General features: G+C 45.8%; 1 protein-coding gene, 1 long non-coding RNA gene and 1 other non-coding gene across 3 annotated transcripts in view; 2 read left to right on the plus strand and 1 right to left on the minus strand.

The window, feature by feature from the left end:
- Nucleotides 1–7,539, plus strand: part of zgc:158376 (uncharacterized protein LOC100101643 homolog) — a 22,311-nt gene extending 14,772 nt beyond the window's left edge. The window contains exons 9-11 of the mRNA XM_046038715.1: nucleotides 758–919; nucleotides 1,046–1,267; nucleotides 3,229–7,539. Of these exons, the coding sequence (XP_045894671.1) occupies nucleotides 758–919; nucleotides 1,046–1,267; nucleotides 3,229–3,491 (647 nt within the window). The 3' untranslated portion in view covers nucleotides 3,492–7,539. The remainder of the gene's footprint in view (nucleotides 1–757; nucleotides 920–1,045; nucleotides 1,268–3,228) is intronic.
- Nucleotides 7,540–9,023: 1,484 nt separating this feature from the next.
- trnas-uga lies at nucleotides 9,024–9,105 on the minus strand. The gene has a single exon. It is a non-coding gene; the product is annotated as a tRNA-Ser (tRNA).
- A 456-nt stretch (nucleotides 9,106–9,561) lies between these two features.
- LOC123962536 lies at nucleotides 9,562–10,555 on the plus strand. The gene is made up of 2 exons (XR_006822976.1): nucleotides 9,562–9,855; nucleotides 10,271–10,555. It is a non-coding gene; the product is annotated as an uncharacterized LOC123962536 (long non-coding RNA).
- The last annotated feature ends 1,162 nt before the right edge of the window (nucleotides 10,556–11,717 follow it).

Raw genomic sequence — 11,717 nt, forward strand, 5'->3', positions numbered from 1 at the left:
CCTCTGGTCTCGCCTGCTGTCTCACCTGTGGTCTCGCCTGCTGTCTCGCCTCTGGTCTCTCCTGCTGGTCTCGCCTGCTGTCTCACCTGTGGTCTCGCCTGCTGTCTCTCCTGCTGTCTCGCCTGTGGTCTCTCCTGCTGTCTCACCTGTGGTCTCGCCTGCTGTCTCACCTCTGGTCTCGCCTGCTGTCTCACCTGTTGTCTCACCTGTGGTCTCTCCTGCTGTCTCACCTCTGGTCTCTCCTGCTGTCTCACCTCTGGTCTCGCCTGCTGTCTCACCTCTGGTCTCGCCTGCTGTCTCACCTCTGGTCTCGCCTGCTGTCTCACCTCTGGTCTCGCCTGTTGTCTCACCTCTGGTCTCGCCTGCTGTCTCGCCTGCTGTCTCACCTGCTGTCTGACCTGCTGTCTCACACTCTGGTCCCGCCTGCTGTCCCGCCTGCTGTCTCACCTCTGGTCTCGCCTGCTGTCTCACCTCTGGTCTCTCCTGCTGTCTCACCTCTGGTCTCTCCTGTTGTCTCACCTCTGGTCTCTCCTGTGGTCTCTCCTGCTGTCTCACCTGTGGTCTCTCCTGCTGTCTCACCTGTGGTCTCTCCTGCTGTCTCACCTCTGGTCTCTCCTGTTGTCTCACCTCTGGTCTCACCTCTGGTCTCGCCTGCTGTCTCACCTCTGGTCCCGCCTGCTGTCTCACCTCTGGTCTCGCCTGCTGTCTCACCTCTGGTCCCGCCTGCTGTCTCACCTCTGGTCTTCACCCCCTGCAGGTCTGCTGGAGCTGAATGTATCTGGGTGTCCGTGGTCGGCGGTCTCCGCTCTGTGTCAGGCCGTCTGTCCCTGTCTGAAGCTGCTGGACCTCAGCAGAGTGGAGGACCTCAAAGACTCGCACCTGAGAGAGCTGCTGGCCCCCCCACCTGACACCAGGACAGGTGAGACGCTCCGTCACAGGACAGGAAGTCTGTGAAGACAGTCTGATGTTGTGTTCCCTGATTGGTCCATCAGCTCACTTCATTACCTCGTCTCTCACTCTCTCTGCTCTCTGATTGGTCCGTCAGCTCACGGTGAGACCAGAGTGGGGCGTTTCCAGAACGTGACGGAGCTGCGGTTGGCCGGTCTGGACCTGTCGGACGCGTCGTCTCGCCTGCTGGTGCGTTACGTTCCTCACCTGACCAGGTTAGACCTGAGTCAGTGCGGGAACATCACCGACCAGACGGTGCACACCCTCTCCTCCCCCATCTCCCCCCTGAGAGAGAGCCTCGCCCACATCAACCTGGCAGGTAAACGCATGGCGAGCAGCAGCTGAAGGGCAGGAAGCCCGGTCCAGATCTCACGTTCAGACTCAAACCAGCACCCTGTCGGTCCGTCTCTGAGCCAGATCAAGTAAATGATTCGTAATTGATCTGTTGTCCCGCTGGCTGGAATAAACCGTTTGATGTCCCAAATACAGGCCGGGCTGAAGGAACATGTGACCCAGTGCAGCAGCGAGTCTGCGAGTGTCAAGCGAACTTTAAAGCCGCGTTTCCACCTTAAGTACCCGAGACTTCACGTCCCAGGATCTACTTTAAGTAGGAAGTAAAAAGGTTCCTTCAGCCCGTCGTCGTTGTGCGTTTCTACTGCGGTCTGAAGAACATTATGCAAATTATCCAGCTGGTGTTTGATCTTACTCTCCAGGAGCAACATGCAGAAATGAACATCAGATTTGATGGAATATAACGAAGAGACACACGATTAATTTAATAACAAACTGGATAAAGTCATCAAGAACTGAAAAGCGTGAAACACTTCAGCCGCCGGGAGCTGCAGAAAAAAACTACAGAAAATGTGAGTCGTTCCGTCAGGCTGTAATAAACAAGAAGGTCACATGGACCCGAGGGCCGTGGCGAGGTCCACGTGTACCTGTTAATGCTGCCCGCCATGTTTCTACGCGTTAGGAGAACATCCAGGAAGACGCCGACCGGGGCTGTGCAATTATTGGAAGTTTAATCATGATTTAGATTTTGGCTTCCAACCATCATAAAATCAAGTTAATTCAAATAAAACGAATATAGTGCGCGTGCTGTTTCGCAGTGACCCTCGTTTTGTCTTGTGTTATAAACCCAGCCTTCCCTTCACAGCGGCGCCCCCCGCCCAACTCGCCCTCATCCAGGCGGTGACGTTTAGTTCAGCTCCAGCCGAGATGACGGGCTGAAATTAGCCTGGCGGCTAGCAGACGTTTCCTCAGATATTTATGCATAAACCTGGTGTGTTGAGCCTCGCGTTACCTGAAACACCACGGTGGAGTCTCAGCGTTGTAAACCCGACGAGCGATTTTACGTTTACTAGTTTCTGTCTGCAGCTCGGAGGAGGAAGAGGAGACTCTGGACTCGCTGCTGGGTTGAGTCTGAACGTGAAGAGCTTCACGTCTGGACGTTCAGACGTGCTGTTGCTCAGATATCAGCCTGATGTGACTCAGATGATCTATGTTGTTGTTGAGGATCTGATTAGATACTGGTTCTGTAAATATTGATTTTCACTAAAATTGTGTAGAATTTATACGTATATAATACATTTCTTTACAGCCTGAAATCTCGTCTTCAGCAGCTCTTAGAAACTTTCCAGTTTTCTTCCTGACTGTGTTCTGAATGTTTTTACTGAGGCGTTTGTTCATATTTCATTCACACATTTTATCCCCCAAAACAGGTCAAAAACAGATTTATTTTTTTTATGCCTTTGACAGTATTTTCTGATTTATAAAACAATAAAAAGAGAGATCCTAAATGTGTCGACAAAATAAAACAATAATTTTGAACCCCACTTAATCCAGTGTTCAGATTTCAGTTCTTGAAATAGATGCAAATTAAAAACTGCCTCATTTGCATATTTAAACATAAAATTTCAGAAAACCTGTGATACAGATGAATATTGTCTCACTGAGTCTTTAACCTGTTCACCTGCAGCGTCTCGCCTTAACGGCCCCGTGTCCACCAACTTTTTTTTCAACCTGGTGAAACCGCCAGGTCGCCGACTTACACCCCCACGGATATTACGTATCATAGCAACCACAGCGGCTCAGCTGGGAAAAACGCCACGCCTCCAAAGCGCACCGTAGCGCTCCCAGCCCGGCGTTTTCAGCTGGGGGAAAAAAGCTTTGGTGGACACGGGGCCTTAACATGGCGGGGACATAAAGACCCCAGCGCGTGGCGTGTCCTTCCGTGTTGCCGTACCTGCGTTCCTCCCTGACGGTGTTTGTGTGTCTCAGGTTGTGTGAAGGTGACGGAGCAGTGTGTCCCGTTGCTGCGGCGCTGCACCTCCCTGCAGACGGTCGACCTGCGCTCCTGCTCCCTCCTCTCCTCCGAGACCGGACAGCTGCTCTCCTTCCCCTCCCACGCCTCTGCCGCCGCCTCTTCCTCCTCCTCTTCCTCCACCTCCGCTACAACCACCACCACCACCACGGCCGCTGCTTCCTCCTCCTCCTCCACGTCCTGTCCTTCTGAAGACAGAACGCTACTAAAGAACAGCTAAACTCCGCCTCCACGTCATGTGATACTTGAGTCAAAGGTCCAGACGGCCTACAAGCCCCGCCTCCCACTTCAATACACTACAGACAGGTGAGGAAGAGGAGGAGGAGGAGGAGGAGGAGGAGGGACCTGTGCAACACTCTCCTGACGTTACATTGAATACAGCGACCACAGAAGAAGAAGAGGAGGAACACATGTTGGGAAAGTTGTGGGTTAAAAAATAGAAACCCTGAGCATGTACATATTTGTTCTCTGTACAATTTTGGGTGTGTGTATATATCTGTAGTTTACTGTAAATGACCCCCCCGCTGCCCGCCAACACTCCTCCCTCCCTCCCTCCTTCATTCCTTCCGTCCTTCCACCCTACGACCAATCATCATCACGCCAGGCGTCCACCTGCTCGCCGGTCGCTGCCCAACAGGGAGAAGATCAGCACTTGGTGTCGTCCAGCTTTAGTTGCTGTGGTTACACGCACAGGAAGTCAGGAGCTCGCAGGCTCGTCTCTGACGAGTGTCGGTCAGGAGCTAGGCTAACAGTTCTTTGTGCTAAGCTAGGCTAACGCATCTGTGTCTCTGAACCGGTGTCCGTTGTCCTCTGACGGAGCGCCTTTCAATGTTCAGTTGTCGCTCTAAAAAAAAAATTAATAAATAAAAATCCGTCTTTTCTGCATGAAGTCTGGTACGATTCAGAGCGCCTGTGCAGTTTACCCATAACACCCCTCTCTCTCTCCACAGAAGGATCGTTCCCGCCTTAAACTGGACAGACTGCGTTAGTATCACACGTCGTTACTTCCCGTGAGTCGCTTCAGAAACCCAAAGAGATTCAGTTTCAGAAGCTGAACCGTCCAAACGACTTTAACCACTGATCAGATGGCCGCCAGTCGTCTTCTGTGATCAGATGGATCAGGTCTGAGGACACGAGCGGCTGGAACCAGTCTAGGGCTGCAATTATTTTCTCGATTAATCGATTAGTTGTTCATCAATGGTTTTTTTAGAGCCTAAGAAGACGTCTTCTTCTTTCCCAAATATTTTCACTTTGCTGTCTCGGAGGAGCAAAGAAACCAGGAAATATTCAGATTTAACAAGCTGGAATCAGAGAAACTTTTAAAAGGACTCTTAAACGATTAATCGACTTGTCGCTGCAGCTCTGAACCGGCCAGCCAGCCAAGTTGTTACCACGCCTGCTGCGTCATCGTTCGTTAGAGCAGAGAAACGCCGGTGAGAGAACTTTCTGTTTCAGTGTCGACGCTGCAGTCGGATCATAGTGAATGTACAGCTGCGTCAGTGTTACGTGGGTGAGCCTGGGGGTGTAAACCAGCCAGCAGCACAGTCGGTGTGAACAGCACTGATCATCTTAATGGCGAACTGATAATTGATCGTGACTCTGAGCAGAGCTTGACAGCTGCCTGTGCTGAGCTCTGACATCCAGCGGGTTGTTAACTTCACCTCTTCGCGTTTAGATTTCCGCTCCTGGTCAGTAAACGGCTTGGAACCCGGAGCTGCTGGAAGCTGGACCCTCTTGACGGCGCTAGGCTAGCTGTTTCCCCCTGCTTCCAGTCTTTGTGCTAAGCTAAGCTAACCAGGAACGTCAGAAACCGGCGGCTTCAGATCTGTTTGTTTTCTGGGCGTCGCAGGTGGAGGTCGTTCAGGGTGTGTGTGTGTGTGTGTGTGTGTGTGTGCGTGTGCGCGAGAGCCTCAGTGTCTTCAACATTCGCCTCGATCATTCATGTCCCCCTCTTATGTTTTGTTGGCTCCACCCCCTCCGCCGCCCGCCCGATCAGAAGCGATTGATCATGTTTTCTCAGGAGTATTTTTTTCTTAGTTTCTCTTAAAGTCAGGTGTTTTTAATTTATTCTGGTGCCACAGCAGCGCTCCCATCCAGTGCACACATTCCTGCAGAAACAGTGTTTCACGCTGCTTTTGTTACTGACTCTGTTTCATGTTTGTTTTCTAAAATCTGCATTGTTAAAATCACATCGACGAATTGGAAACTGTTCGCTGTGGACGATTGTTTCTGCCAGGAGAAGACGACGACACAGTCGGAAATAATAAAGGCAGAAAAGCTGATGGATGATTATGAGATGTCATGTTTTTACATCTCAGGTCATAATCTTGTTCCATTAAATCAAAAGTAAATTTTATCTGTCTTTAATACATTCTGATCTAATCTGGACTGAGAATCTTATTATTCTGATTTATGAAAGGTAAAATCGACAGACACTTGAGTCAGACACATTTTCCCATTATCAGGATTTGCCATCTCATAATTATTATTTCACATTAAGAGCATTTGCTTCTTCTAATTTTTTTTTAAATCTGTGTTTTCTTGGCTTAAATGGCCGTCTGTAGTTTTTCTCAGGAGCCTCGCTTATGAAAAATCTTGTCGGGATCAAAGTTTGGTGTCGCAGAAAAAGCAAGAAATCAATGCAAAGTTACTGATTTTTATGATTAGAATCAGCAGATTTTGGTCGTAAAGACAAACGGATGTTTTCATAAATGACGCCCTGATGTTTCTGATGAAGAGCAGATTCCTGTCTTCACCTCAGCACTGATGTTTGTTTCATGTATGAACTGTGGGGGGGAAATGTTATCATATTTCATATTGTTGTATTTTCAGATGCACACGACAAATCAAACAGCCAAACATATACAGTTATTATAACGAAAGAATACTGAATATTAGTTTTGTCAGGGTAGAGTTCAGTAGATTGGTCGCCTTTTGCCGGCTAGCATGTTGGTTGGCGTGTTCAACGTTAGCTGCACAGTATCATGTTAGCGTCACAGTTTTCATATAAGCTAGCTATCACAGGTATTGTCGCGTTACCTTTGCTGCACTGTTCTCCGAGAAAAACGTATAACATAATCTATTGAGGCGAGAGCGGGAAAACCCCCGGTAAAACCAGCTAGCTAATATTATCGAGCAAGCTAATTAAGATTTACTTCTAACGAGCTAACATTTTAGCTCATTAGTATGCTAGGTAAAAACGCTGGCTTGTTACATGTCAGCTCTTTTACATTTTTACAGCGTGCTGGTTTTATTGTTCAACTCGTTAATTGAAATAATAAAACCTGATAACAACAAATAAGTAAAACTAATTCTGATTGGGGGAAAACTGCCGACTCATTGTCTTGCATCGCTAGCTGACGTTTGCTAGCTAGCTAGCTAGCAGGTGTTAGTCCACTACAGAACAAGCTGTCGTTACATCTTTGTAAACTTCATCTATTCAGGTTTCGGGCCACAACTTGTGAGGCACGTTTCTCACCGTTATCAGACACTTGCTGACTAATTGATCATTGATCACAGCCCTGATTCTTGTTGATAAAACGTGTAGCAGTGCAGTAGAGGTGATGTGTCCTTTATGCTAGCTGGTGGAGGTGTTGGACCTGCTGTCGTCCAGGAAATAAAGTGTTAGATCAGTTTTAAACCGCCATGATGTCGTGCTGCCCGCCAGCCAAACGCCTTGTTGTGCCATAAACACACCAGATCAATGTTTCTGAATGGGTCAGTTTTTATATTTTATTTTTTTGTATTCTGTTGTGATTTACTTGTTTTTTTTTTTTTGTTTGTTTGTTTTTTTTTTACTGTGACTGTAACGCGGGAGCATCGATGCCTCGCGCTCTCTGATGCATATCTTTAAACTTTATCTAGCAACAAGCGAGGAGATCAAATCTGATTGGACGATAATCCCTTGACTTCTGAAAGCTCTTATCCAATCAGATGCCCGGACACATCTCCCCGTCTCTGTCTTAGTAAAACGTGTCTTTATCGATGTTTTAAAGATTCACTGGATCATCTTCATCCTCACCTTTTTGCCAAATGTGGTTTTTGTTGTGAAAAGGGGCATTTTTATCCCGTGTTTTTCTCTGTTTTGCTTTTTGTTCTGTTTTTATACTTTGTCCATGACTCTTCCTTTGTGTTGTTGGAGAAAAAAAAAATGAGGAAGATGTTGGAACAAAAAGTAAAAAGACACAAAAAGACCAACTCAAGGCAGCTACGTATGAGTGACTACTGTAAAATGACTAACTAATAAAGAAGCAATGGGTTTGTTTTTACCTCCTGTGTTTGTTCCTGAAGAGAGATTTAACATAAAGGAAGTTATAGATTTAAAGATGGTGTGCACATGCTAATAAGTCATTAAACATTTTATATTAAAAGCTGTTCAGCTCTGAGGCACTTTCACTGCAGCAGAAATACATTATTCCCTGAGGGGAAATTGATGTCGTGTTGCTAATAAAGGCCATTAAAGAAATGGAAACAATAGAAATGTTGAAAAAATAAAATATGTGGAATATATTTGTATTTCTACATGTATGATCGTCATCATCATGTATGTAACATGATGCTTTTACTTTTAAAGTAATCCTCATTTTTTGCCACACCTTTAGATCTGCATTGTTTAAAGAGCTGTGTTGTTGGCGCATTAGCTATCTGAGGTTAACAAGCTAACACAAGCTAGAACAGCAGTGGAGCTTGGCGAACATTGACCACAGTAAGCTAATCAGAAAAATAAATCCTGAAGAATAAAAAGCAAAGACCATCAAACTTTAAACTGGCACAGTGAAAAGGAGCCTTTACGCTAATGTTAGCTTCTGAGAAAACGTATGTACTTTTCCCAACGGATGAGCTTTTCTTTTAACCAGCTTGTTAGCTCATAAGGTAAAGAGCTAACCGAGACTTGTTCTACGTAGGTTAGCTCTTTTACATGTTAGCAACACTGTTGAATATTAGCATATTGGTCAAGTCTTCGAATTAAAGAATAAAACCGAAGAATACATGAATAAACCAATTGTACGCTGCTGCTACGTAACGCTGACTCATTGTCCAACCCATAGCTAACTGACATTAGCTAGCTAGCAGGTGTTGGACTTCATATCGTTATGTGACAGAAGTGTAAAGAATTCATGCTAATAACACTGAGTGCTGATAATGTTGAGAGCTGCAAAGGATTTAAATCCTTAAAAAAAGATTAAGCCTGAGTATTAAAATCAAATGTGAAACAGTTTCTCTCATAACGTCTCATTAAATCCACAGAAACTAAACTCTAATTCAGTCCTGATGAGAAAATCAAAGGTGGCTTTAAATCAATCAGTAAAATAAAGTCACCAGCCTCCGAGTGAGGGAGGAGAAAGCTGATGGATCCACCTGATACCTGGCCGAAGACCTCACAAGAGCGGTGTTGATCGCGGTGGAAGCTCATTTGCACACTTGTCAAAAGTAGATAGATAAAGTGTATTTAAATATAAGAGTATAAATATAAAGGATTGAAGGTGTAGGTGATTCACATGCGTTCTATCCTTTGTTCTTTCTATTTAAACTTTGTAATTTCTGCTTTATAAATAACCTTTATTATATTTATTATTACTATTATTATTGATAGTATTAGTATTATTATCCACCCTCAAGATGTTGAACAGATTAAACCTTCGTTGACAAAACTATAATATTGCTGTAACACACAAAACTCACCTGTTCTCTCCCGTTTAACAGCCTGTCCGGAGGCGTGGCTTAAAAACGCCACGTCCGGTACGGAACACATCGCTGAGAGCAGGGTTCGAACCTGCGCGGGGAGACCCCATTGGATTTCAAGTCCAACGCCTTAACCACTCGGCCATCACAGCTGCTGTCTGACCGGCTGCCGGGGACTTAATATTTTATTTAGTCATAAAGTTTGTGCTTTTTCATTTCTATATATTTTGTTTGATTTGATTTGATTTGTGAGTTTTATTTTGTATTTTTATTTTCCTTCATGAATGTGTTAAGTGACCGGAAGTACTCAGTCGGTACTTCTCTAAAAAGTACTAATATTCAAGTCCTGCTTTTAAAAGCAAGCTGCTAATACTCAAAAGTAAAAGTTCTCATAATGCAGAATATGTTCATCACTTCATATTAACGCTGATCACGTGAGATTAAACTTATTAAACTTTGACTTGACAACAGTTTGATAATTATTGTTTATCTGAATTAAACAAAGTTTTTGGCCGCGGAACAAAAAAAAAATCTTGATTTTAGACACGTGCACGTGTGCGCGTGCGAGACGGAGCGCGCAAAAGAGCAGCAAACGGGATCGCGCGAGTTCCTGCGTTGTCTCGAAAGTTTCTCTTGCAGGAAGTTGAACTGGATTTGTTCCAGAATCAGTTTTTGGGTCTTTTAAATTAAACTAAATTGGAGCGCGTGGAGTGTTTTTGTCTCATATTAGAATATATTAAATTCTTCGCTCCCCGCTAACCAATAAAGTGTGAGTTTTCTCTGCGGGAGAATTCAAAATGTCCGACAGTCAGTGAAGGCATTAAGTCCACAGCCGTGGACTTGGGCTCAAGTGTTTGGTCAGCCGCCTCCTCTGAGCCCTTACATGGAAGGACGGTGTGTTGGTGAGGGATTTTGGTGGGCCGCCTGGGCCAAATATGCCAGGGCGGATGTTTTGTCCCAGTCCAGCCCTGATCACTGATGTTGTTGTTGTTGAATGTGATGTGTGGCAGCAGGATTGTAAAAATGAACATTAAATAGCGGCTGGATGAAGCGTCTCCCCAGAGACACTCTGCGCATTTACGCACAGCGTAGAACCACAGCAGGGATACTGGGACTGAAACTCAGCCCGGGTCTTTGAGAAAGGCCTCTCCGGTATTTGTACATCCCTGCTGTGGCTCGTGCGGAAATGCGCAGAGTGTCTCTGTGGAGACGCTTCATCCAGCCTGCTTTGTGGGAGGCAGAAATATTTTTGCAGTTATATTAATACGTGTTAGTTTTTGTTGGTTGACGTCCATCTCTTTGTGTTCTCTGCTGCAGATGCCAGTAGGTGTGGTTAAGATCATCAGGTAGCCTGTTGGAGCCACCTGGGCCCGGTGTTCTCCAGTACCTATAAAAGCGCGTCTCATGTTCTGCACTGAGGGCTGGAGGGAAACCCTGTTCCCGATGCTCCACGCCCCTTCGACCATACAACGCTCCGCTCACTATTCCTTCAAGCATACCTGCAGACAAGACTGAGCCACTGATTATCACGCTTCATAGGATCGTTTGAATATTTGTTTCTGTTGGTTTGAAGAATAAAAGTAATGGAATACTTTTACTGCAGTTTTGTGTCATCGTACTGTTCTTTTTTGTCGCGGTTTTGAGACAGACAGTTGTATACAGTGAATCAGATTATGCTGAAGACCTGCTAGAAACTTCATGGTGACACCTGCCAGAACAAGACCAGGTCAGGCAAACCTGAGTCAGTCAGAGGGCTAAAATACTTAAATATACTCAAAAACTACAATACATTCCCATAAAATACAGCAGTGTGTGCATAAAACTCAAACCCCTCATCTTCAGCGGTCAGCAGGCCTCTCCCTGCTCAGCTCCCCTGTGCTGGACCCTGATTGTGCAGCTACATAATAATAAATATGACTAACAATAATCCATTCTCTCATTCTAAAAACACTGTCTCTGGATCCAGTTACCTGCTCCTCCTCCTGCTCCTCCTCCTGCTCCTCATTAACATGACCCCGTCCTCCTGCTCCTCGTCTACCTCCTCATTAACATGACCCCCTCTCCCTGCTCAGCTCCCCTGTGCTGGACCCTGATTGTGCAGCTACATAATAATAAATATGACTAACAATAATCCATTCTCTCATTCTAAAAACACTGTCTCTGGATCCAGTTACCTGCTCCTCCTCCTGCTCCTCCTCCTGCTCCTCATTAACATGACCCCGTCCTCCTGCTCCTCGTCTACCTCCTCATTAACATGACCCCCTCTCCCTGCTCAGCTCCCCTGTGCTGGACCCTGATTGTGCAGCTACATAATAATAAATATGACTAACAATAATCCATTCTCTCATTCTAAAAACACTGTCTCTGGATCCAGTTACCTGCTCCTCCTCCTGCTCCTCCTCCTGCTCCTCATTAACATGACCCCGTCCTCCTGCTCCTCGTCTACCTCCTCATTAACATGCCCCCCTCTCCCTGCTCAGCTCCCCTGTGCTGGACCCTGATTGTGCAGCTACATAATAATAAATATGACTAACAATAATCCATTCTCTCATTCTAAAAACACTGTCTCTGGATCCAGTTACCTGCTCCTCCTCCTGCTCCTCCTCCTGCTCCTCATTAACATGACCCCGTCCTCCTGCTCCTCGTCTACCTCCTCATTAACATGACCCCCTCTCCCTGCTCAGCTCCCCTGTGCTGGACCCTGATTGTGCAGCTACATAATAATAAATATGACTAACAATAATCCATTCTCTCATTCTAAAAA

The sequence above is a fragment of the Micropterus dolomieu genome, linkage group LG02 (assembly GCF_021292245.1).
Source record: "Micropterus dolomieu isolate WLL.071019.BEF.003 ecotype Adirondacks linkage group LG02, ASM2129224v1, whole genome shotgun sequence".
NCBI lineage: Eukaryota > Metazoa > Chordata > Actinopteri > Centrarchiformes > Centrarchidae > Micropterus > Micropterus dolomieu.